General features: G+C 53.0%; 1 protein-coding gene across 1 annotated transcript in view; it reads left to right on the top strand.

The window, feature by feature from the left end:
• ccdc141 (coiled-coil domain containing 141) overlaps positions 1-20,446 on the top strand; it is a 33,660-nt gene extending 13,214 nt beyond the window's left edge. Inside the window, exons 7-20 of the mRNA XM_080498076.1 lie at positions 860-1,027; positions 1,175-1,696; positions 3,793-4,125; positions 7,022-7,214; positions 9,417-9,775; positions 10,410-10,541; positions 10,620-10,808; positions 12,400-12,583; positions 13,319-13,431; positions 14,493-14,561; positions 15,621-15,742; positions 18,152-18,362; positions 18,512-18,801; positions 18,875-20,446. Of these exons, the coding sequence (XP_080354202.1) occupies positions 860-1,027; positions 1,175-1,696; positions 3,793-4,125; positions 7,022-7,214; positions 9,417-9,775; positions 10,410-10,541; positions 10,620-10,808; positions 12,400-12,583; positions 13,319-13,431; positions 14,493-14,561; positions 15,621-15,742; positions 18,152-18,362; positions 18,512-18,801; positions 18,875-19,778 (3,789 nt within the window). The 3' untranslated portion in view covers positions 19,779-20,446. The remainder of the gene's footprint in view (positions 1-859; positions 1,028-1,174; positions 1,697-3,792; positions 4,126-7,021; positions 7,215-9,416; positions 9,776-10,409; positions 10,542-10,619; positions 10,809-12,399; positions 12,584-13,318; positions 13,432-14,492; positions 14,562-15,620; positions 15,743-18,151; positions 18,363-18,511; positions 18,802-18,874) is intronic.
• Positions 20,447-26,050: the final 5,604 nt, after the last annotated feature.

Genomic DNA, 26,050 nt, shown 5'->3' with positions numbered 1-26,050 from the left:
GTACCATACTATACTGTAACGTACTGTACCGTACCATACTATACTGTACAGTACCATACTGTACTGTACCGTACCATACTATACTGTAACGTACTGTACCGTACCATACTATACTGTAACATACTGTACCGTACCGTACCATACTATACCGTACCATGCTATACTGTACTGTACCATACTATACTGTACAGTACCATACTGTACTGTACCGTACCATACTATACTGTAACATACTGTACCGTACCATACTATACTGTACCGTACCATACTATACCGTACCATGCTATACTGTACTGTACCATACTATACTGTACAGTACCATACTGTACTGTACCGTACCATACTATACTGTAACGTACTGTACCGTACCATACTATACTGTACCGTACCGTACCATACTATACTGTACCGTACCATACTATACTGTACCGTACCATACTATACTGTACCGTACCGTACCATACTATAACATACTATACTGTACCGTACCATACTATACTGTACCGTACCATACTATACCGTACCATACTATACTGTACTATACTGTACCGTACCATACCGTACCATACTGTACTGTGTAGTACATCTCCTCCCTGTACTGTACTTCACTAGTACACTGACAGAACTTGCTGGTTTCACTATGGAGGTCAAACTTCCTGCATTTTGCTGGTTAACTACCAGTTAACCATGAACTAGCGTTAACTACCAGTAGTTCATGGTTAACTGGTAGTTAACCATGAACTACCGGTAGTTAACGGTAGTTCATGGCTAACTACCAGTTAACCATGAACTAGCGGTAGTTAACGGTAGTCAATGGTCCACTACTGGTAGTTAACTGTTAGTGGACTGGTGTCCTCAGAGCTCCCGGTCCCGGTCCCGGTCCCGGTCCCTGGAGGTGGAGCAGCTGGTGGAGCAGCTCCAGGACCGCCGGAGGAGGCTGGACCAGGTCCTGAGGGAGCGTTGGGTCCAGGACTGGGTCAGGGAGCAGGAGGCCGAGCCAGAGTCTGGACCAGGTCCTGAGAAGATGGTGAGTCTCACTGACACTGGTCCTGGTCCTGGTCCTGGAGCTGGAGCTGGAGCTGGAGCTGGTCTACATCCAGGTTCTGGAGGGCTTGAACCTGATCACAACCTAGACCCCAACAGACTCTACTTTGTGTTCTTCTCACACTGCCAGGTTCTGGTCCAGGTACAAGACCTTCAATCTGGATCCACATTGCCAGAGAGATCCAAGACCTGGAAAGACCTGAGGCCCGGTTCCAGATCAGACCTGAACCCTGGACTTGTATTAAATCTGAATTCTGAGTTCCAACTAGATCCTGAATCCACATGTGGACATAAGTCCAGCTCAGACCTGCAGGCAGGATCCATGTTGGAGGACTCCAGGAACCCTGATCCAGACTTGCAGGCTGGGTCCAGGTTGGATAGGATCAGAAACCTGCAGTCCAGATTCAGATTCAACCTGGAGACTGGGTCCAGACCACATCAGATGCCAGAGGACCGGGAAGACCCGGACCCTGAACCAGACTCACAGTCTGGATCCACATTCTCAAAACCAGATTCTGGACCAGGATCTGGACTCCATTTGTCTTGTGGAACAAGACCAGGTCCCACTGAAGACCAGGACCCTCAATCTAGACCTGACCTGCCACTGGACTCCACCCCCCTTCCTCTCTGGACCAATCAGAGGCTGCTGGAGGTGTGTGTGTGTGTGTGTGTGTGTGTGTGTGTGTGTGTGTGTGTGTGTGTGTGTGTGTGTGTGTGTGTGCTTGTTAATTATTAGTAATAGTTAGTTGGTTTGATGATTAGTTAGTTAGTTAGTTGATTGGTTTGATGATTAGTTAGTTGGTTGGTTTCATTGTTAGTGAGTTAGTTAGTTAGTTAGTTAGTTAGCTAGTTAGTTAGTTAGTTAGTTGGTTGGTTTGATGATTAGTTAGTTGGTTGGTTGGTTGGTTGGTTGGTTTGATGATTAGTTAGTTTGTTGGTTGGTTGGTTGGTTGGTTGGTTAGTTAGTTAGTTGCTCTGATGGTTAGTTAGTTAGTTAGTTAGTTAGTTAGTTAGTTAGTTAGTTAGTTAGTTAGTTAGTTAGTTTGATGATTAGTTAGTTAGTTGGTTGGTTGGTTGGTTGGTTTGATGATTAGTTAGTTAGTTAGTTAGTTAGTTAGTTGGTCTGATGATTAGTTGGTTAGTTCGTTAGTTAATTGTTTTGATGGTTAGTTAGTTAGTTTGGTTTGATGATTAGTTAGTTGGTTTGTTTGATGATTAGTTAGCTAGTTAGTTGGTTTGTTTGATCATTAGGTAGTTAGTTAGTTGGTTGGTTTAATGATTAGTTAGTTGGTTAGTTATCTAGTTAGTTACTCAGTTAGTTGGTTGATTGGTTTGATGATTAGTTAGTTAGTTAGTTGGTTGGTTGCTTTGATAATTAGTTAGTTAGTTGGTTTGTTTGCTGATTAGTTCGTTAGTTAGTTGCTTTGATAATTAGTGAGTTAGTTGGTTTGTTTGCTGATTAGTTCGTTAGTTAGTTGGTTGGTTGGTTTGATAGATAGTTAGTTAGTTAGTTGGTTTGATGATTAGTTAGTTAGTTGGTTAGTTGGTTGTTTGATAGTTAGTTGCTTTGATGATTAGTTAGTTAGTTGGCTGGTTGGTTGGTTTGATGATTAGTTTGTTTGTTTGATGATTAGTTAGTTAGTTAGTTAGTTAGTTAGTTAGTTAGTTAGTTAGTTAGTTACTTGGTTTGATGATTAGTTAGTTAGTTGGTTTGTTTGATGATTAGTTTGTTAGTTAGTTGGTTGGTTTGATGATTAGTTAGTTGGTTGGTTGGTTTGATGGTTAGTTAGTTAGTTAGTTAGTTAGTTAGTTAGTTAGTTAGTTTGGTTTGATGATTAGTTAGTTGGTTTGTTTGATGATTAGTTAGTTAGTTAGTTGGTTTGTTTGATCGTTAGTTAGTTAGTTGTTTGGTTTCATGACTAGTTAGTTGCTTGTTTGATGATTAGTTAGTTAGTTAGTTGGTTTGTTTGATCGTTAGTTAGTTAGTTGGTTGGTTTGATGATTAGTTAGTTGGTTTGTTAGTTAGTTGGTTGATTGGATTGATGATTAGTTGGTTGGTTGGTTGGTTAGTTAGTTAGTTGCTTTGATGATTAGTTAGTTAGTTGGTTTGATGATTATTTAGTTAATTGGTTTGTTTGATAGTTAGTTAGTTGGTTTGATGATTAGTTAGTTAGTTAGTTGGTTGGTTGGTTTGATGATTACTTAGTTAGTTAGTTAGTTAGTTAGTTGATTGGTGTGATGATTAGTTAGTTACTTGGTTTGATGATTAGTTAGTTAGTTGGTTGGTTTGATGATTAGTTAGTTGGTTAGTTAGTTAGTTAGTTACTAAGTTAGTTGGTTGATTGGTTTGATGATTAGTTAGTTAGTTGGTTGGCTGTTTGGTTAGTTAGTTCCTTTGATGATTAGTTAGTTAGTTAGTCAGTTGGTTTGATGATTATTTAGTTAGTTGGTTTGTTTGATAGTTAGTTAGTTAGTTAGTTAGTTAGTTAGTTAGTTAGTTAGTTAGTTAGTTAGTTGGTTTGATGATTAGTTAGTTAGTTAGTTAGTTAGTTAGTTAGTTGCTTTGATGATTAGTTGGTTGGTTGGTTTGATGGTTGGTTAGTTAGTTAGTTAGTTAGTTAGTTAGTTGCTTTGATGATTAGTTAGTTAGTTAGTTAGTTGCTTTGATGATTAGTTAGTTAGTTAGTTAGTTGCTTTGATGATTTGTTTGTTTGTTTGTTTGTAATAATAATCATCATCATCATTCAGGCTGCAAGACGAGACACAGAGCAACTGGTTGGTCTGCAGGGTCCCAGCAGCAGGACCGGGACCACCGGAACCACCAGGACCACCGGGACCACCAGGACTCGGGTGTCTCCTCTCAGAGCTCTCACAGACCAGCTGAAGCGGGGACCTGGGTCCAGATCCAGCCCCGTTCAGCTGGGTGACCCGAGTCCTGACCTGCCAACCCAAGTCCAGGTGGTCCAGGTAGTCCAGGGTGACCAGCAGGGTCTGAGGAGGAGGGTGGAGTCCAACCATCAGGTCCTGCAGCCGGACGTCCGTCTCCTGAAGGAGGACACCCACCAGGTCCCAGTCCACCAGGTGGGTCTCCACACCCTGACCCTCTTAGGACACTGTTACCTGGGCTACAGGAGGAGGAGGAGGAGGAGGAGGAGGAGGAGGAGGAGGAGGAGGAGGGGGGGAAGAGGAAGAGGAGGAGGAGGAGGAGGAGGGGGGAAGAGGAAGAGGAAGAGGAGGAGGAGGAGGAGGAGGAGGAGGAGGAGGGGGGAAGAGGAAGAGGAGGAGGAGGAGGAAGAGGGGGGAAGAGGAAGAGGAAGAGGAGGAGGAGGAGGAGGAGGAGGAGGAGGAGGAGGGGGGGGAAGAGGAAGAGGAGGAGGAGGAGGAGGAGGAGGATGAGGAGGGGGGGAAGAGGAAGAGGAGGAGGAGGAGGAGGAGGGGGGAAGAGGAAGAGGAAGAGGAAGAGGAGGAGGAGGATGAGGAGGAGGAGGAGGAAGAAGAGGAGGATGCTCGCTGGCAGGAGGGAAAGCGTCTGGTCCACTGTTGCCATGGTAACCTAAAGTCTCTGTAAACAGCAGACTTGTGGTGTTTCAGTCTCTGTGGGTTGAAAACAGTGAGGTTCCTACTTTAGACCCTAGGGGTCTTGACCAAGACCCAGACTGTCCCTCACTGAGGTTCCTACTTTAGACCCTAGGGGTCTTGACCAAGACCCAGACTGTCCCTCACTGAGGTTCCTACTTTAGACCCTAGGGGTCTTGACCAAGACCCAGACTGTCCCTCAGTGAGGTTCCTACTTTAGACCCTAGGGGTCTTGACCAAGACCCAGACTGTCCCTCACTGAGGTTCCTACTTTAGACCCTAGGGGTCTTGACCAAGACCCAGACTGTCCCTCACTGAGGTTCCTACTTTAGACCCTAGGGGTCTTGACCAAGACCCAGACTGTCCCTCAGTGAGGTTCCTACTTTAGACCCTAGGGGTCTTGACCAAGACCCAGACTGTCCCTCACTGAGGTTCCTACTTTAGACCCTAGGGGTCTTGACCAAGACCCAGACTGTCCCTCAGTGAGGTTCCTACTTTAGACCCTAGGGGTCTTGACCAAGACCCAGACTGTCCCTCAGTGAGGTTCCTACTTTAGACCCTAGGGGTCTTGACCAAGACCCAGACTGTCCCTCACTGAGGTTCCTACTTTAGACCCTAGGGGTCTTGACCAAGACCCAGACTGTCCCTCACTGAGGTTCCTACTTTAGACCCTAGGGGTCTTGACCAAGACCCAGACTGTCCCTCAGTGAGGTTCCTACTTTAGACCCTAGGGGTCTTGACCAAGACCCAGACTGTCCCTCAGTGAGGTTCCTACTTTAGACCCTAGGGGTCTTGACCAAGACCCAGACTGTCCCTCACTGAGGTTCCTACTTTAGACCCTAGGGGTCTTGACCAAGACCCAGACTGTCCCTCACTGAGGTTCCTACTTTAGACCCTAGGGGTCTTGACCAAGACCAAGACTGTTCCTCACTGAGGTTCCTACTTTAGACCCTAGGGGTCTTGACCAAGACCCAGACTGTCCCTCACTGAGGTTCCTACTTTAGACCCTAGGGGTCTTGACCAAGACCCAGACTGTCCCTCAGTGAGGTTCCTACTTTAGACCCTAGGGGTCTTGACCAAGACCCAGACTGTCCCTCAGTGAGGTTCCTACTTTAGACCCTAGGGGTCTTGACCAAGACCCAGACTGTCCCTCACTGAGGTTCCTACTTTAGACCCTAGGGGTCTTGACCAAGACCCAGACTGTCCCTCACTGAGGTTCCTACTTTAGACCCTAGGGGTCTTGACCAAGACCCAGACTGTCCCTCAGTGAGGTTCCTACTTTAGACCCTAGGGGTCTTGACCAAGACCCAGACTGTCCCTCACTGAGGTTCCTACTTTAGACCCTAGGGGTCTTGACCAAGACCCAGACTGTCCCTCAGTGAGGTTCCTACTTTAGACCCTAGGGGTCTTGACCAAGACCCAGACTGTCCCTCACTGAGGTTCCTACTTTAGACCCTAGGGGTCTTGACCAAGACCCAGACTGTCCCTCAGTGAGGTTCCTACTTTAGACCCTAGGGGTCTTGACCAAGACCCAGACTGTCCCTCACTGAGGTTCCTACTTTAGACCCTAAGGGTCTTGACCAAGACCCAGACTGTCCCTCACTGAGGTTCCTACTTTAGACCCTAGGGGTCTTGACCAAGACCCAGACTGTCCCTCAGTGAGGTTCCTACTTTAGACCCTAGGGGTCTTGACCAAGACCCAGACTGTCCCTCACTGAGGTTCCTACTTTAGACCCTAGGGGTCTTGACCAAGACCCAGACTGTCCCTCACTGAGGTTCCTACTTTAGACCCTAGGGGTCTTGACCAAGACCCAGACTGTCCCTCAGTGAGGTTCCTACTTTAGACCCTAGGGGTCTTGACCAAGACCCAGACTGTCCCTCACTGAGGTTCCTACTTTAGACCCTAGGGGTCTTGACCAAGACCCAGACTGTCCCTCAGTGAGGTTCCTACTTTAGACCCTAGGGGTCTTGACCAAGACCCAGACTGTCCCTCAGTGAGGTTCCTACTTTAGACCCTAGGGGTCTTGACCAAGACCCAGACTGTCCCTCACTGAGGTTCCTACTTTAGACCCTAGGGGTCTTGACCAAGACCCAGACTGTCCCTCAGTGAGGTTCCTACTTTAGACCCTAGGGGTCTTGACCAAGACCCAGACTGTCCCTCACTGAGGTTCCTACTTTAGACCCTAGGGGTCTTGACCAAGACCCAGACTGTCCCTCACTGAGGTTCCTACTTTAGACCCTAGGGGTCTTGACCAAGACCCAGACTGTCCCTCACTGAGGTTCCTACTTTAGACCCTAGGGGTCTTGACCAAGACCCAGACTGTCCCTCTATAAAACCAGCAGGTTGGTCTCATGGTTCACTGAAAATTCATCACATGTGTCCCATGGTCTTGTTGGACAGGAGAGTCGTCTAGAGACTCGTCTGGATGAGACTCGTCAGGAGGAGACTCATCCAGAGACTCGTCAGGAGGAGACTCGCCAGGAGGAGACTCATCTAGAGACTCATCCAGAGACTCGTCAGGAGGAGACTCATCTAGAGACTCATCTAGAGACTCGTCAGGAGGAGACTCATCTAGAGACTCATCCAGAGACTCGTCAGGAGGAGACTCATCTAGAGACTCATCTAGAGACTCGTCAGGAGGAGACTCATCTAGAGACTCATCCAGAGACTCGTCAGGAGGAGACTCGTCAGGAGGAGACTCATCTAGAGACTCATCTAGAGACTCATCCAGAGACTCGTCAGGAGGAGACTCATCTAGAGACTCATCCAGAGACTCGTCAGGAGGAGACTCGTCAGGAGGAGACTCATCTAGAGACTCGTCAGGAGGAGACTCGTCAGGAGGAGACTCATCTAGAGACTCGTCAGGAGGAGACTCGTCAGGAGGAGACTCATCTAGAGACTCATCCAGAGACTCGTCAGGAGGAGACTCGCCAGGAGGAGACTCATCTAGCGACTCGTCAGGAGGAGACTTGTCAGGAGGAGACTCGTCAGGAGGACACTCGTCAGGAGGAGACTCATCTAGAGACTCGTCAGGGGGAGACTTGTCAGGAGGAGACTCGTCTAGAGACTCGTCAAGAGAATCGTCAGGAGGAGACTCATCTAGAGACTCGTCAGGGGGAGACTTGTCAGGAGGAGAATCGTCTAGAGACTCGTCAAGAGACTCGTCAGGGGGAGACTTGTCAGGAGGAGACTCGTCTAGAGACTCGTCAAGAGACTCGTCAGGAGGAGACTCATCTAGAGACTCATCAGGAGGAGACTTGTCAGGAGGAGACTCATCTAGAGACTTGTCAGGAGGAGACTCGTCAGGAGGAGACTCATCTAGAGACTTGTCAGGAGGAGACTCGTCAGGAGGAGACTCGTCAGGAGGAGACTCATCTAGAGACTCGTCAGGAGGAGACTTGTCAGGAGGAGACTCGTCAGGAGGAGACTCGTCAGGAGGAGACTCATCTAGAGACTCGTCAGGAGGAGACTCGTCAGGAGGAGACTCATCTAGAGACTCGTCAGGGGGAGGCTCGTCAGGAGGAGACTCATCTAGAGACTCGTCAGGAGGAGACTCGTCAGGAGGAGACTCATCTAGAGACTCGTCCAGAGACTCATCAGGAGGAGACTCGTCAGGAGGAGACTCATCTAGAGACTCGTCCAGAGACTCATCAGGAGGAGACTCGTCAGGAGGAGACTCATCTAGAGACTCGTCCAGAGACTCATCAGGAGGAGACTTGTCAGGAGGAGACTCATCTAGAGACTCGTCAGGAGGAGACTCGTCAGGAGGAGACTCATCTAGAGACTCGTCAGGAGGAGACTCGTCAGGAGGAGACTCATCTAGAGACTCGTCCAGAGACTCATCAGGAGGAGACTCGTCAGGAGGAGACTCATCTAGAGACTCGTCAGGGGGAGACTTGTCAGGAGGAGACTCATCTAGAGACTCGTCAAGAGACTCGTCAGGAGGAGACTCATCTAGAGACTCATCAGGAGGAGACTCGTCAGGAGGAGACTCATCTAGAGACTCGTCAGGGGGAGACTCGTCAGGAGGAGACTCATCTAGAGACTCGTCCAGAGACTCATCAGGAGGAGACTCGTCAGGAGGAGACTCATCTAGAGACTCGTCCAGAGACTCATCAGGAGGAGACTTGTCAGGAGGAGACTCATCTAGAGACTCGTCAGGAGGAGACTCGTCAGGAGGAGACTCATCTAGAGACTCGTCAGGAGGAGACTCGTCAGGAGGAGACTCATCTAGAGACTCGTCCAGAGACTCATCAGGAGGAGACTCGTCAGGAGGAGACTCATCTAGAGACTCGTCAGGGGGAGACTTGTCAGGAGGAGACTCATCTAGAGACTCGTCCAGAGACTCATCAGGAGGAGACTTGTCAGGAGGAGACTCATCTAGAGACTCGTCAGGAGGAGACTCGTCAGGAGGAGACTCATCTAGAGACTCGTCCAGAGACTCATCAGGAGGAGACTTGTCAGGAGGAGACTCATCTAGAGACTCGTCAGGAGGAGACTCGTCAGGAGGAGACTCATCTAGAGACTCGTCAGGAGGAGACTCGTCAGGAGGAGACTCATCTAGAGACTCGTCCAGAGACTCATCAGGAGGAGACTCGTCAGGAGGAGACTCATCTAGAGACTCGTCAGGGGGAGACTTGTCAGGAGGAGACTCATCTAGAGACTCGTCAAGAGACTCGTCAGGAGGAGACTCATCTAGAGACTCATCAGGAGGAGACTCGTCAGGAGGAGACTCATCTAGAGACTCGTCAGGGGGAGACTCGTCAGGAGGAGACTCATCTAGAGACTCGTCCAGAGACTCATCAGGAGGAGACTCGTCAGGAGGAGACTCATCTAGAGACTCGTCCAGAGACTCATCAGGAGGAGACTTGTCAGGAGGAGACTCATCTAGAGACTCGTCAGGAGGAGACTCGTCAGGAGGAGACTCATCTAGAGACTCGTCAGGAGGAGACTCGTCAGGAGGAGACTCATCTAGAGACTCGTCCAGAGACTCATCAGGAGGAGACTCGTCAGGAGGAGACTCATCTAGAGACTCATCAGGAGGAGACTCGTCAGGAGGAGACTCATCTAGAGACTCGTCAGGGGGAGACTCGTCAGGAGGAGAAGCTTGGCAGACAGCGGTTGACCAGACTCCTGCTGGGAGACATTGCAGAGGTGAGAGGGTCTCGGGGGTTCTGAAGGGGCTGTGGGGAGGTTCTGGGGGGGCTCCAGCAGGGCTGTGGGGGGACTCTAATGGAGCTCTGGGGGGACTCTGGGGGGGCTCTGGGGGGGGCTCCAGCAGGGCTGTGGGGGGACTCTACAGGAGCTCTGGGGGGACTCTGGGGAGGCTCTGGGGGACTCTGGGGGGGACTCTGGGGGGGCTACAGCAGGGCTGTGGGGGGACTCTAATGGAGCTCTGGGGGGACTCTGGGGGGGCTCTGGGGGGGCTACAGCAGGGCTGTGGGGAGGCTCTGGGGGGGCTCTGGGGGGACTCTGGGGGAACTTTTGGGGGGCTCTGGGGGAACTTTGGGGGAACTCTGGGAGAATTCTGATGGGGCTCTGGTGGGGTTCTAACGGGGCTCTGGGAGGGCTATGAGGGGCTCTGGGGGCTCTGGGGGCTCTGCGGTATCTCCAGTTGCCCTCAGCTGTCCTGAAAAGAAAATAAGGGATCAGACATCTGACACCAAACAGTCCTGATCCACAAATACCCCCCCTCAAATACCCCCCTCAAAATACCCCCCCAAAAGCCCCTTCAAGTCATTGACAGCAACCCGAGCTGTCCCTGTTTCTTTGACCTTTGACCTCCCAGCTGCGCGAGTCTTTCCGAGACCTGAAGAAGCATTTCAACCACCTCAAGTTCCCCCTGCTGAAGCGGGCCAGGACCACCAAGTCCACCAGGAACCAGGTGCAGCAGCTGGACCTCTACCAGGACCGGCTGCAGGTAGGAGTCCTGGTCCAGGTCTGAGGAGTCCTGGTCCAGGACTCTGTGATGCTCTATTCTTCTTCTGTGATGCCGCAGGCGCTCAGGACCGGCCTGCGGGGAGTGGTGGCCCGGCTGGGGTCAGAGGTCAAAGGTGGGGGCGGGGCCCGGGAGGTGGAGGACGCCGCCAACCAGCTGCAAAGGATGATGGGAGAACTGGAGCGGAGTGTGTGTGAACGGCGCCACAACCTGGACCTGACGGGCCGGCTGCAGCAGGCCCTGGACCAGGTGTGTGTGTGTGTGTCCCAGTACTAGTGTTGATGTGTGTGTGTGTGTGTGTGTGTCCCAGTACTAGTGTTGATGTGTGTGTGTGTGTGTGTGTGTCCCAGTACTAGTGTTGATGTGTGTGTGTGTGTGTGTGTGTCCCAGTACTAGTGTTGATGTGTGTGTGTGTGTGTGTGTGTCCCAGTACTAGTGTTGATGTGTGTGTGTGTGTGTGTCCCAGTACTAGTGTTGATGTGTGTGTGTGTGTGTGTGTGTCCCAGTACTAGTGTTGATGTGTGTGTGTGTGTGTGTGTGTCCCAGTACTAGTGTTGATGTGTGTGTGTGTGTGTGTGTGTGTGTGTGTGTGTGTGTGTGTGTGTGTGTGTGTGTGTGTCCCAGTACTAGTGTTGATGTGTGTGTGTGTGTGTGGGTGTGTGTGTGTCCCAGTACTAGTGTTGATGTGTGTGTGTGTGTGTGTGTGTCCCAGTACTAGTGTTGATGTGTGTGTGTGTGTGTGTCCCAGTACTAGTGTTGATGTGTGTGTGTGTGTGTGTCCCAGTACTAGTGTTGATATGTGTGTGTGTGTGTGTCCCAGTACTAGTGTTGATATGTGTGTGTGTGTGTGTCCCAGTACTAGTGTTGATGTGTGTGTGTGTGTGTGTCCCAGTACTAGTGTTGATATGTGTGTGTGTGTGTGTCCCAGTACTAGTGTTGATGTGTGTGTGTGTGTGTGTCCCAGTACTAGTGTTGATATGTGTGTGTGTGTGTGTCCCAGTACTAGTGTTGATGTGTGTGTGTGTGTGTGTCCCAGTACTAGTGTTGATATGTGTGTGTGTGTGTGTCCCAGTACTAGTGTTGATATGTGTGTGTGTGTGTGTCCCAGTACTAGTGTTGATGTGTGTGTGTGTGTGTGTGTGTGTGTCCCAGTACTAGTGTTGATGTGTGTGTGTGTGTATGTGTGTGTCCCAGTAATAGTGTTGATATGTGTGTGTGTGTGTGTGTGTGTGTGTGTGTGTCCCAGTACTAGTGTTGATATGTGTGTGTGTGTGTGTGTGTGTGTGTGTGTCCCAGTACTAGTGTTGATATGTGTGTGTGTGTGTGTGTGTGTGTGTGTGTGTGTGTCCCAGTACTAGTGTTGATATGTGTGTGTGTGTGTGCGTGTGTGTGTGTCTGTGTGTCCCAGTACTAGTGTTGATATGTGTGTGTGTGTGTGTGTGTCCCAGTACTAGTGTTGATATGTGTGTGTGTGTGTGTGTGTGTGTGTGTCCCAGTACTAGTGTTGATGTGTGTGTGTGTGTGTGTGTGTGTGTGTGTGTGTGTGTGTGTGTGTGTGTGTGTGTGTGTGTGTGTGTGTGTGTCCCAGTACTAGTGTTGATATGTGTGTGTGTGTGTGTGTGTGTGTGTGTGTGTGTGTGTGTGTGTGTGTGTCCCAGTACTAGTGTTGATATGTGTGTGTGTGTGTGTGTGTGTGTGTGTGTCCCAGTACTAGTGTTGATATGTGTGTGTGTGTGTGTGTGTGTGTGTGTGTGTGTGTCCCAGTACTAGTGTTGATATGTGTGTGTGTGTGTGTGTGTGTCCCAGTACCAGTGTTGATATGTGTGTGTGTGTGTCCCAGTTCCAGAGGTGGAGTGCCTCCGCCTCCTCCACCCTCTCCACAGTGAGGAGCTTCTCCTCCACGTGTCTCAGCAGGACGTCCGTCAACGTTCTTCACCAACAGTTGGAGAAGTTCGTCTGGCCGACGGTTCCTCAGCAGGAGGAGAGAGTCCGTCAGATTATAGAGCTGGCAGAGCGGCTGCACGGTGAGTGGAGGAAGATGCTCTCTAATCTGGATTAGAGGAGGAAGATGCTCTCTAATCTGGATTAGAGGAGGAAGATGCTCTCTAATCTGGATTAGAGGAGGAAGATGCTCTCTAATCTGGATTAGAGGAGGAAGATGCTCTCTAATCTGGATTAGAGGAGGAAGATGCTCTATAATCTGGATTAGAGGAGGAAGATGCTCTCTAATCTGGATTAGAGGAGGAAGATGCTCTCTAATCTGGATTAGAGGAGGAAGAGGCTCTCTAATCTGGATTAGAGGAGGAAGAGGCTCTCTAATCTGGATTAGAGGAGGAAGATGCTCTCTAATCTGGATTAGAGGAGGAAGATGCTCTCTAATCTGGATTAGAGGAGGAAGAGGCTCTCTAATCTGGATTAGAGGAGGAAGAGGCTCTCTAATCTGGATTAGAGGAGGAAGAGGCTCTCTAATCTGGATTAGAGGAGGAAGATGCTCTCTAATCTGGATTAGAGGAGGAAGATGCTCTCTAATCTGGATTAGAGGAGGAAGAGGCTCTCTAATCTGGATTAGAGGAGGAAGATGCTCTCTAATCTGGATTAGAGGAGGAAGATGCTCTATAATCTGGTGTTAGAGGAGGAAGATGCTCTATAATCTGGTGTTAGAGGAGGAAGATGCTCTATAATCTGGATTAGAGGAAGATGCTGTGAAGCAGATCAGAGGTTCTGCAGGTTCCCATGGTTCTTCTTCTGTCTTGGTTCAGGGGTGGAGGATGGGCATCGCTACACCCAGAAGACGGTGAGGCGGCACACTGAGGTGATGGAGGCGATCCGAGAGCTGAGCAACAACCTGCTGGAGCTGCAGAGCAACTTGAAGGTGAGAACCTGAAGAAGAGAACCTGAAGGAGAGAACCTGAAGAAGAGAACCTGAAGATGAGAACCTGAAGGAGAGAACCTGAAGATGAGAACCTGAAGATGAGAACCTGAAGGAGAGAACCTGAAGATGAGAACCTGAAGAAGAGAACCTGAAGATGAGAACCTGAAGGAGAGAACCTGAAGATGAGAACCTGAAGGAGAGAACCTGAAGATGAGAACCTGAAGGAGAGAACCTGAAGATGAGAACCTGAAGATGAGAAGCTGAAGGAGAGAACCTGAAGAAGAGAACCTGAAGGAGAGAACCTGAAGGAGAGAACCTGAAGGAGAGAACCTGAAGGAGAGAACCTGAAGATGAGAACCTGAAGGAGAGAACCTGAAGGAGAGAACCTGAAGGAGAGAACCTGAAGATGAGAACCTGAAGATGAGAACCTGAAGATGAGAACCTGAAGGAGAGAACCTGAAGATGAGAACCTGAAGATGAGAACCTAAAGGAGAGAACCTGAAGATGAGAACCTGAAGAAGAGAACCTGAAGATGAGAACCTGAAGGAGAGAACCTGAAGATGAGAACCTGAAGGAGAGAACCTGAAGATGAGAACCTGAAGATGAGAACCTGAAGAAGAGAACCTGAAGATGAGAACCTGAAGGAGAGAACCTGAAGGAGAGAACCTGAAGATGAGAACCTGAAGATGAGAACCTGAAGGAGAGAACCTGAAGATGAGAACCTGAAGGAGAGAACCTGAAGGAGAGAACCTGAAGGAGAGAACCTGAAGATGAGAACCTGAAGGAGAGAACCTGAAGGAGAGAACCTGAAGATGAGAACCTGAAGGAGAGAACCTGAAGGAGAGAACCTGAAGGAGAGAACCTGAAGATGAGAACCTGAAGGAGAGAACCTGAAGAAGAGAACCTGAAGGAGAGAACCTGAAGATGAGAACCTGAAGGAGAGAACCTGAAGGAGAGAACCTGAAGGAGAGAACCTGAAGGAGAGAACCTGAAGATGAGAACCTGAAGGAGAGAACCTGAAGAAGAGAACCTCCATGGTGACACTGCCGGTGTTTCAACAGGTGGAGGAGCAGCAGAGGAGAACCTCTCTGACTGAGGAAAGACTGAAGAAGGAGCAGAGCGATGACATGGTGAGGAGGGGTGGAGGGGTGGGGAGTGGAGGGGTGGAGGGGTGGAGTGGAGGGGTGAGGAGTGGGGAGTGGAGGGGTGAGGAGGGGTGGGGAGTGGAGTGGAGGGGTGAGGAGTGGGGAGTGGAGGGGCGGAGGGGTGGGGAGTGGAGGGGTGAGGGGTGAGGAGTGGGGAGTGGAGGGGTGGGGAGTGGAGGGGTGGAGGGGTGGGGAGTGGAGGGGTGGGGAGTGGGGAGTGGAGGGGTGAGGGGTGAGGAGTGGGGAGTGGAGGGGTGGGGAGTGGAGGGGTGGAGGGGTGGGGAGTGGAGGGGTGGGGAGTGGGGAGTGGAGGGGTGGGGAGTGGAGGAGGTGGGGAGTGGGGAGGGGTGGGGAGTGGAGGCGTGGGGAGTGGAGGGGTGAGGGAGTGGGGGTGAGGGAGTGGAGGGGTGAGGAGTGGAGGGAGGTGGAGGGGTGGGGGAGGGGGGGGGTGGAGGGGTGGGGGTGGGGAGGCGGTGGGGAGTGGGAGTGGAGGGTGGGGAGTGGAGGGGTGGAGGGGGGTGTGGGAGGGGTGAGGAGGGGAGTGGAGGGTGGTGAGGGGAGTGGAGGGAGGGGAGGGGAGGAGGGTGGGGAGTGGAGGGGTGGAGGAGTGGGGAGTGGAGGGGTGGGGTGGGGAGTGGAGGGGTGGGAGGGGTGAGGGAGGGAGTGGAGGGGGAGGAGGGGTGAGGACGGTGAGGAGGGGTGTGGAGGGGTGAGGGTGGAGGGGTGAGGAGGGTGGTGGAAGGGGTGGAGGGAGTGGAGGGGTGAGGAGGGGTGGAGATGTGGGAGGGGTGAGGAGTGGGTGGGGTGAGGAGGTGTGGAGGGAGTGGGAGTGGGTGAGTGGGTGGGGTGGGGAGGGGTGGGTGAGGAGGGGTGGAAGGGTGGGGAGTGGAGGGGTGAGGAGTGGTGGGTGAGGAGGGGTGGAGGGGTGGGGAGTGGAGGGGCGGAGGGGTGAGGAGTGGAGGGGTGAGGAGGGGTGGAGGGGTGGAGGGGTGGGGAGTGGAGGGGCGGAGGGGTGAGGAGTGTCATCATGCTCTGCCTCCACAGCAGGAGTTGAAGGAAACAGGCCACACCCCTGACCTGAGCGCCGAGCAGTGGAGGAACCAGGAGGGGGGGCCAGACCAGGAACCTCCGCTGGTCCAGGGCCACGAGATGGAGTCTGATAGCAGGTAGAACCCAGAAACTGGTCTAGAGCTGGTCTGGACACACCCAGAAACTGGTCTGGAACTGGTCTAGAACCACCTAGAAACTGGTCTAGAGCTGGTCTGGACACACCTAGAAACTGGTCTGGAACTGGTCTAGACCCACCTAGAAACTGGTCTAGAGCTGGGCTAGACCCACCTAGAAACGGGTCTAGAGCTGGTCTGGACACACCTAGAAACTGGTCTAGAGCTGGTCTGGACACACCTAGAAACTGGTCTAGAGCTGGTCTAGACCCACCCAGAAATTGGTCTAGAGCTGGTCTGGACACACCTAGAAACTGGTCTAGAGCTGGTCTAGACCCACCTAGAAACTGGTCTGGAACTGGTCTAGACCCACCTAAAAACTGGTCTGGAACTGGTCTAGACCCACCCAGAAACTGGTCTAGAGCTGGTCTAGACCCACCCAGAAATTGGTCTAGAGCTGGTCTGGACACACCTAGAAACTGGTCTAGAGCTGGTCTAGACCCACCTAGAAACTGGTCTGGAACTGGTCTAGACCCACCTAAAAACTGGTCTGGAACTGGTCTAGACCCACCCAGAAACTGGTCTAGAGCTGGTCTGGACACACCTAGAAACTGGTCTAGAGCTGGTCTGGACACACCCAGAAACTGGTCTAGAGCTGGTCTGGACACACCTAGAAACTGGTCTAGAGCTGGTCTAGACCCACCCAGAAACTGGTCTAGAGCTGGTCTGGACACACCCAGAAACTGGTCTAGAGCTGGTCTGGACCCACCTAGAAACTGGTCTAGAGCTGGTCTAGACCCACCTAGAAACTGGTCTGGAACTGGTCTAGACCCACCTAGAAACTGGTCTGGAACTGGTCTAGAACCACCTAGAAACTGGTCTAGAGCTGGTCTGGACACACCTAGAAACTGGTCTGGAACTGGTCTAGACCCACCTAGAAACTGGTCTGGAACTGGTCTAGAACCACCTAGAAACTGGTCTAGAGCTGGTCTGGACACACCTAGAAACTGGTCTGGAACTGGTCTAGACCCACCTAGAAACTGGTCTAGAGCTGGGCTAGACCCACCTAGAAACGGGTCTAGAGCTGGTCTGGACACACCTAGAAACGGGTCTAGAGCTGGTCTAGACACACCTAGAAACTGGTCTAGAGCTGGTCTGGACCCACCTAGAAACTGGTCTAGAGCTGGTCTAAACCCACCCAGAAACTGGTCTAGAGCTGGTCTGGACACACCCAGAAACTGGTCTAGAGCTGGTCTGGACCCACCTAGAAACTGGTCTAGAGCTGGTCTAGACACACCTAGAAACTGGTCTAGAGCTGGGCTAGACCCACCTAGAAACTGGTCTAGAGCTGGTCTGGACACACCTAGAAACTGGTCTAGAGCTGGTCTAGACCCACCCAGAAATTGGTCTAGAGCTGGTCTGGACACACCTAGAAACTGGTCTAGAGCTGGTCTGGACACACCAAGAAACTGGTCTAGAGCTGGTCTGGACCCACCTAGAAACTGGTCTAGAGCTGGTCTAGACCCACCTAGAAACTGGTCTGGAACTGGTCTAGACCCACCTAAAAACTGGTCTGGAACTGGTCTAGACCCACCTAGAAACTGGTCTAGAGCTGGTCTAGACACACCTAGAAACTGGTCTAGAGCTGGGCTAGACCCACCTAGAAACTGGTCTAGAGCTGGTCTGGACACACCTAGAAACTGGTCTAGAGCTGGTCTAGACCCACCCAGAAATTGGTCTAGAGCTGGTCTGGACACACCTAGAAACTGGTCTAGAGCTGGTCTGGACACACCAAGAAACTGGTCTAGAGCTGGTCTGGACCCACCTAGAAACTGGTCTAGAGCTGGTCTAGACCCACCTAGAAACTGGTCTGGAACTGGTCTAGACCCACCTAAAAACTGGTCTGGAACTGGTCTAGACCCACCCAGAAACTGGTCTAGAGCTGGTCTGGACACACCTAGAAACTGGTCTAGAGCTGGTCTGGACACACCCAGAAACTGGTCTAGAGCTGGTCAGGACACACCTAGAAACTGGTCTAGAGCTGGTCTAGACCCACCCAGAAACTGGTCTAGAGCTGGTCTGGACACACCCAGAAACTGGTCTAGAGCTGGTCTGGACCCACCTAGAAACTGGTCTAGAGCTGGTCTAGACCCACCTAGAAACTGGTCTGGAACTGGTCTAGACCCACCTAGAAACTGGTCTGGAACTGGTCTAGACCCACCTAGCAACTGGTCTGGAACTGGTCTAGAACCACCTAGAAACTGGTCTGGAACTGGGCTAGAACTACCCAGAAACTGGTCTGGAACTGGTCTAGACCCACCCAGAAACTGGTCCAGAATCAAGAGAAGTCCGTCAGCAGTAACAGGAAGTTGAAACCAAGGTGAACCAGTCACCAGGTCTTCTCTCCTCCAGCCACCGATGGACCTCCACCTACTGCTCCACCCACACCCTTCAGCTGTCCCACTCCCCGCTGGACGCCGGCAGGCGGCTGCACGCCATCCACAGCCAGGAGCCTCAAGCCACGCCCCCTCCCACGGTGAGCGACGGCCAGAGGGAGTCTGAGGAGGAAGAGCTGCAGGAAGTGTCACCAGGTGGCTGTGAACCGAATCAGATCCTACCGCAGGTTTGTTCGTGACGATCCTCCGCCCGGCATTCCAGTCTCTCCACAGTGAGGTTCCTGTGTTCTGGTCCTCTGCAGCAAGGTTACTGTGTGAGGTCTCGGTGTTCTGGTCCTCTAGTGCTCCCCTGTAACGCCCGGTTCTTCCTTCGTAGGAGGGGACGGAGGTGGACCCCATGTCCGAAGATTCTCTGTCCAATGATGAATACGAGTGTGTGTCGCCAGATGACATTTCTTTACCGCCACTGGCCGAGACCCCAGAGTCCAGCATGATCCAGTCAGACCTTGAGGAAGGCGTCTGTCTCAGTTCCCACAGCATCCACGTCCACCAGCACCGACCCCCCCAGCCAGAACTGGCCGGGACCACTGCAGGTTCTGACCAACAGCAGAGAGAGTCCGGCTACGGCGGTGCCACTCCTTCCCCGAACCGTCACAGCAGCACCAGGTCTGTTTTCTGTTGACTGTTTGGGTTTGACGTCTTTAGAGTCTGATGGTTTTGTTGCTGTTGTGTGGTACAGGTTCAGGTCAGAGTCCGGTCCAGTTTCCCGGAGTCCATCAACTCTTCCTGCTCCGACTGTCTTCAGACGAGCGACAAGCGTCACCATCATTTCCCAGCGACAATCCGCCGACCCTCAAGCCAACAAGAACCTTCCAGGGGGTGGTTCTCTCAAAGACCACGATGCCATTGATCAGAAGAACCATTCACAAGTGAGCCAGACTGTCGATTTCAAGACCATCCCACAGACTGACCCTCCTCCTCTGGATGCAGAACTGAAGCAGAGACCTCAGCCCTCAAGTCGTCCACATCCTGGCATTGTTCATCACAACAGTCTCATCCTCAAAGGTGATTCGACCGTTTCTACGAGCGTAGCGGCCACATCAGAAACGAGGAGTTCCAGTCAGCGCTCACTCCATCAGGACTCCCACCAGACGACAGGAAGCAACCTGATACCGACAGAGCAGACGCTTTATCTCCACACCTCCGTTTCAGAAAATCCTGTCACTCATTTACGGGATGACAAAGATTCACCTCGACACGGTCTCTTATCACAGAGTGACCAGGCCCACGAGGCCAAAGGGTCTAGTCCAAGTCCTGTCGTCTCAGGTCACCCAAACTGTCCATGCAACAATGTCCTTAGAGGTGTCCTAAAGTCCAACTCCCACCAGCAGGGGTCACTGTCCAAAACCAACAAGGAACTGTTGTCAGTCTCACTCAGCAGCAAGACTGTCCTGCAACAGACCGTTAGGCACCACCGTCTCCCTTCAGGTGGTCCTGGAGGTGTGCCACAGGACAACAAAAGCTCAACTCAGCCAAGTGGACCATGTCCACCAGAGGGTTTAGTCTGCCAGCCAGTTGAGAGTCCCCAGTCTCACTGTGTCTACAGACTGTCCCAGCAGTTCATATCTCAGGCAGACTGTTGACCGATTCACCCCACCTCAAGGTAGCAGAAGTCCCACCCCGGAGGAAGTTCCTTGTGGCTGAATCAGACCGTACCACCAATTCGAGTGATCCACCAGATCAGAAACACCCACCAGAGACCCGATTCCAATGACCCTGGACTCTTGAAAGGCGATCCAGATGTTCTGCAGTCAAGATCAACTGTTCCTGAAGACTCGGTGTCTGGAGCAGCCAAGAACATGATCCAGAAGAGACACCGCCCACACCACAAAACTAGCAGAACTACTGTGATTCTTCCTGAGGTCCAAACGTTTTCCCCTTCAGAGCCACCCAGAACCACCAGCAGCAGCACACAGACCCACCACATGGTCTCCGCCTTCCACGAGTCCCTGACCTCCACCCATACCCAGCAGTGTGTGCATGACTCTGGCATGACCCCCAGCTGCTCCACCACCTGTCCTTGCTGCTGCTCCTTGCCTTGAGGCTAACCCGCATGCCACGCTCCACTTGTCTACTAACTCCCCACCGAGACCCGGACGTTTGTCTGCCAGTGGCCATTCGGGAGGAGATCCGACTCACTTCCTCAGATCCAGGGTCCCCCCCTTGATCCTGGTCCTCCCCAGGTCCAAGCAGAGTCTCTTCCCCAGGGAAGAGCCTCTGGAACGGCCCGCCCCTGCATCACCAGGCCTGTGTCAAGAGCCACCATCATGGAGGGCTCTCCGGTGACGCTGGAGGTGGAGGTGACACGACTCCCAGAGCCCACGCTGACCTGGGTGGGTAGCTTACAACCACCTGCACCGTAACACACCGTAACCCAGCCACCGTTCAGCTAACAGGAAGTAGCTTACAACCACCTGCACCGTACAACCGTACACCGTAACCCAGCCCGTTCAGCTAACAGGAAGTAGCTTACAACCACCTGCACCGTAAACACGACCGTTAAGAAGCTTACACCACAGCCACCGTTCAGCTAACAGGACGTAGCTACAAACTCTGCCACCGTACACACGTAACCAGCCGAGCCCCGTTCAGCTAACAGGAAGTAGCTTTAACCGGCACCGTAAGCTACAGGAAGCCACCGTTCAGCTAACAGGAAGTAGCTTCACCACCAACCAGCCAACCGCCTCTCAGCTAACAGGAATAGCTTCCGCACCGAGCTCTTAGCATGAACTCTGTAGATAACTGGAACCTCTATCAGCCATCCTCTTCCTCCTTCTCCTCCCTCTCTTACCCCTCCTCCTTTCCTCTCCTGACCTCCTCCCCTCCTACCTCCTCCTCCTCTCCCTCCTCCTCCCTATCCCGATGGGGTTTGGTTTATTATGGGGGTGTTGGTGGGGGTGGAGGTTGGGGGTTGGTGTAGGGAGGATGGGGGTTGGTGTAGGTGGGGGTGGTGGAGGATGGGGGTTGGTGGAGGAGGATGGGAGGTTGGTGGAGGATGGGGTTGTGGAGGATGGAGGTTGGGGTTGTGGAGGATGGAGGTTGTGGAGGATGGGGGTTGTGGAGGATGGAGGTGATGTAGGATGGGGTTGTGGAGGTTGGTGGGAGGGTGGGGGGTGTGGGTGGGGGGTTGGTGTGGTGGGGGGTGGTGGGGTTGGGGGTATGTGGAGGGTTGGTGGGTTGGGGTTGGTGGGGGGGTTGGTGTAGGATGGGGGGTTGGTGGAGGATGGGGGGTTGGTGGAGGATGGGGGGTTGGTGGATGGGGTGTGGGGTTGGGGTGTGGGATGGGGGGTTGGTGTAGGATGGGGGGGTTGGTGGAGGATGGGGGGTTGGTGGAGGATGGGGGTGTGGGGTGGAGGTTGTGAGGATGTGGGGGGTTGTGGAGGATGGGGGTTGTGGGAGGGGTTGGTGGGGTTGGGTGTGTGGGTGGGGGTTGTGGAGAGGAGGGGGTTGTGGAGGATGGGGGTTGTGGAGGGTTGGGGGTTGTGGAGGGTGGGGGTTGTGGAGGGGGGTGGTGGAGGGGTTGTGGAGGGGGGGTTGTGGAGGGTTGGGGGGTTGGTGGAGGGTTGGGGGTTGTGGAGGAGGGGGTGTGTGGAGGAGGGGTGTGGGGTGGTGGAGGGTGGGGTTGTGGAGGATGGGGGTTGTGGAGGATGGGGGTTGTGGAGGTGGGGGTGGGGGTGGTGGGATGGGGGTGGGTGGATGGGGGTGGTGTGGAGGGTGGGGGGTGGTGGAGGATGGGGGTTGGTGGAGGAGGGGGGGTGTGTGGGGGTGGGGAGGTTGGTGTGGATGGGGGGTTGTGAGGATGGGGTGTGGGGTGGGGGTTGGGGAGGTGGGGTTGTGGAGGATGGGGGTTGTGGAGGGATGGGGGTTGTGGAGGATGGGGTGTTGGAGGGTGGGGGTTGTGGAGGTGGGTGTGGAGGGTGGGGGTTGTGGAGGGAGGGGGGTGTGGAGGATGGGGGTTGTGGAGGGGGGGGTGGTGGAGGATGGGGGTTGTGGGAGGGTTGGGGTTGTGGAGGGTGGGGGTTGTGGAGGGTGGGGGTGTGGAGGATGGGGGTTGTGGAGGGTGGGGTGGTTAGATGGGGGTTGTGGAGGTGGGGGTGGTGGAGGATGGGGGTTGGTGGAGGGGGTTGTGGAGGAGGGGGTTGTGGAGGATGGGGGTTGTGGAGGGTGGGGGTTGTGGAGGATGGGGGTTGGTTAGGATGGGGGTTGGTATAGGATGGGGGTTGGTATAGGATGGGGGTTGTGGAGGATGGGATTGTGGAGGATGGGGTGGTGGAGGAGGGGGTTGTGGAGGATGGGGGTTGTGGAGGGTGGGGGTGGTGGAGGAGGGGGTTGTGGAGGATGGGGTGTGGTGGAGGGTGGGGGTGGTGGAGGATGGGGTGGTGGAGGATGGGGTGGTGGAGGATGGGGTGGTGGAGGAGGGGGTTGTGGAGGGTGGGGGTGGTGGAGGATGGGGTGGTGGAGGAGGGGGGTTGTGGAGGGTGGGGGGTTGGTATAGGATGGGGGTTGTGGAGGATGGGGGTGGTGGAGGATGGGGGTGGTGGAGGAGGGGGTTGTGGAGGATGGGGTTGTGGAGGGGGGGGTGGTGGAGGATGGGGTTGTGGAGGAGGGGGTTGTGGAGGATGGGGTTGTGGAGGATGGGGTTGTGGAGGATGGGGGTGGTGGAGGAGGGGGTTGTGGAGGGGGGGGTGGTGGAGGAGGGATTTGTGGAGGATGGGGTGGTGGAGGGGGGGGGTGGTGGAGGGTGGGGGTTGTGGAGGAGGGGTTCTGGAGGGGGGGTGGTGGAGGATGGGGTTGTGGAGGGTGGGGGTGGTGGAGGAGGGGGTTGTGGAGGATGGGGGTTGGTGGAGGGGGGGGGTTGTGGAGGGTGGGGGTTGTGGAGGATGGGGGTGGTGGAGGATGGGGTGGTGGAGGAGGGGGTTGTGGAGGGGGGGGTGGTGGAGGATGGGGGTGGTGGAGGAGGGGGTTGTGGAGGGTGGGGGTGGTGGAGGATGGGGGTGGTGGAGGATGGGGTGGTGGAGGAGGGGGTTGTGGAGGGGGGTGGTGGAGGATGGGGTGGTGGAGGAGGGGGTTGTGGAGGGGGGGTGGTGGAGGATGGGGTGGTGGAGGAGGGGGTTGTGGAGGCGTGGGGGTGGTGGAGGGTGGGGGTGGTGGAGGATGGGGGGTGGTGCAGGGTGTCTCAGAATGGGTCTGTCTGACCTGCTGTCATCATGGTCGCTCCAGGTCTGAGCGTGGATCGGACTGGAATCAGGACAGGGTCCGGGCTGGCCTCCACCAGATCCCAGGCCTCCACCAGGACCCAGGCCTCCACCAAGACCCGGGCTTCTACCAGCACCCAGGCCTCCACCAGGACCTGGGCCTCCACCAGGACCCGGGGCTCCACCAGGACCTGGGGCCGGCGGGCGGTGGGGGGATGGTGGAGGATGTTATGGACATGATGGGGACCGATCTGCTGACCTGGTTCGGGTCTCTCTGTGTCCTCCTGTGGCTCCTCTACCTCCTCTCCTCTGAGTCCAGTCAGAACCAGGACCAGTCTCCACCTGGACTCGGCCTTGGTCTCATGATGGTCTTCAAACTGGAGCTTCACCTCAGAGTCTACATCTGGATCTGGTTTCAGTCTCTGACCCTGGTCCAACCTGTAAAACCTCAATAAAATGTTCATGTGGTAAACCTGGTCCAGAACATGATGTGGTCCCTGATGTGGTCCTTGATGTGGTCCCTGATGTGGTCCTTGATGTGGTCCCTGATGTGGTCCTTGATGTGGTCCCTGATGTGGTCCCTGATGTGGTCTTTATTTTCAACTCTGATGTTAATTATAATTTCTTTATAAATATGAAAGATTCCTAATTGTTCTCTTTACATTTCAACCAATCACAGTTCAGCCATCAATTGTTGCCGGGGTAAACAAACCTGCCTGAGGCCTTCAGTCACTTCAGCTGCAAACTGTTGCTTCAACCAATGAGAGTTGAGTTGTCCACACCAGGGCCTCAGGCAGGGTGACGTCACAGTATCGTTGCCCTATCAGGGGAAAAACTAGCCAGAGCTAGCTGGTCTGTAGCCTGAGCTAGCTGGGTCGGTAGCCTGAGCTAGCTGGTCTGTAGCCAGGGCTAGCTGGTCTGTAGCCAGAGCTAGCTGGTCTGTCGCCAGGGCTAGCTGGTCTGTAGCCAGAGCTAGCTGGTCTGTAGCCAGGGCTAGCTGGTCTGTAGCCAGAGCTAGCAGGTCTGTAGCTAGCAGCTGAGCAGGAACATAGTTGTGTTGCTTCATTAGCATTTGTGAACTGACACTGGCTGTAGGAGGAGAAAAGAAGGGATCTGGTTCATGTATTGTTGACTTTCCGAGAGGTCAGTGAACGTCAGCGAAGCAGACTGACGGTGTCCTGAGAACCGGGCTGGAGGTCGAGGACCAGAGAGGACAGAGGAGGAGGTGATGGACCTGAAGCAGAAGATGGACAATGAGCAGGACTTTTCGGTGAGTGTTTTCCTAAATTAGATTACAGTTTTATTAGGTTGGATATTCGGTGAAAATGCAAGACGCTGAGAACATAAATAATGGAGGTACTGTGAGCCAGTATTTTAAAATTCATCCACACAACAAGTAAAATATCTTTTTATTGTCACGGTTTTGTTCATGTTTCAAAACAGCAAATACTACATTACCCATAAGCCTCAGCGTTCTCGAGCTAGACAAATAGAACAAAGAAAGTAAAGCTGGCTTTATTTGGATTTTGGTTTTCATGTATTCAAGTAAGAAGTTTAAACAAGAACAATCTTGTTTGATCAACAGAAATTAATGATACAAAAAAAGTCGGTCTGGTAGAACATTTCTTTCAGTAAGTTGATGCTTTTCTATGCAGCTGAACTGCAGTCGGGCAGAGTTGTGCCCTTCACAATAAAGGTCAATAAAGAAATTATTGACAGGTGCTTGATTCGGCACAGAGGACACCTGTTAACACAGACACCAGCAGCTCCGTTACACCCAGAGGACACCTGTTAACACAGACACCAGTAGCTCCGTTACACCCAGAGGACACCTGTTAACACAGACACCAGCAGCTCCGTTACACCCAGAGGACACCTGTTAACACAGACACCAGCAGCTCCGTTACACCCAGAGGACACCTGTTAACACGGACACCAGCAGCTCCGTTACACCCAGAGGACACATGTTCACACGGATACTAGCAGCTCCGTTACACCCAGAGGACACCTGTTAACACAGACACCAGTAGCTCCGTTACACCCAGAGGACACCTGTTAACACGGACACCAGCAGCTCCGTTACACCCAGAGGACACCTGTTCACACGGATACCAGCAGCTCCGTTACACCCAGAGAACCTGGTTCTGTGTGGTCTGTTGTGTGATTGGTCAGAATGTTCTTGTTAACTGTGGCGTTCTGCCGGCTGGCACATCTTAACCCCTGGATGACATCACGGGGTGAAGGAAAGGAGTTAAGGAAAGGAGTTAGGAGGCTTCCTGAAGGAGTTAAGGAGTCCTCTTCCTCTTTCTTGTCCTCTTCCTCCTCTTCTTCCTCCTCCTCCTCCTCTTCCTTGCCCTCTTCCTCCTCCTCTTCCTCTTCCTTGTCCTCTCCCTCCTCCTCCTCTTCCTTGTCCTCTTCCTCCTCTTCCTCTTCCTCCTCCTCTTCCTTCTTCATTTGTTTATTATTTATATTTGTTTTTATTATTGAACTATTGCAAACATTAGTCCTCCTGTCTCTCTTCTGACTGGCTGTTGCTCCTGCCTGTCTGTGCTGAATGCCCGCCCCCTGCAGTGGAGCAGGTGTGGAGGCCCCGCCCCCCAGTGATGTCAGCGAGGTATAAAGGCCGGGGTCGGGGGTGCGGCTCGCTGCAGACTCAGCTT

This window comes from Blennius ocellaris, assembly GCF_963422515.1.
Source record: "Blennius ocellaris genome assembly, chromosome: 6".
Lineage (NCBI taxonomy): Eukaryota > Metazoa > Chordata > Actinopteri > Blenniiformes > Blenniidae > Blennius > Blennius ocellaris.
Note: the sequence above shows the minus strand (reverse complement) of the source record. Positions and strands in the feature narration are given on the sequence as shown.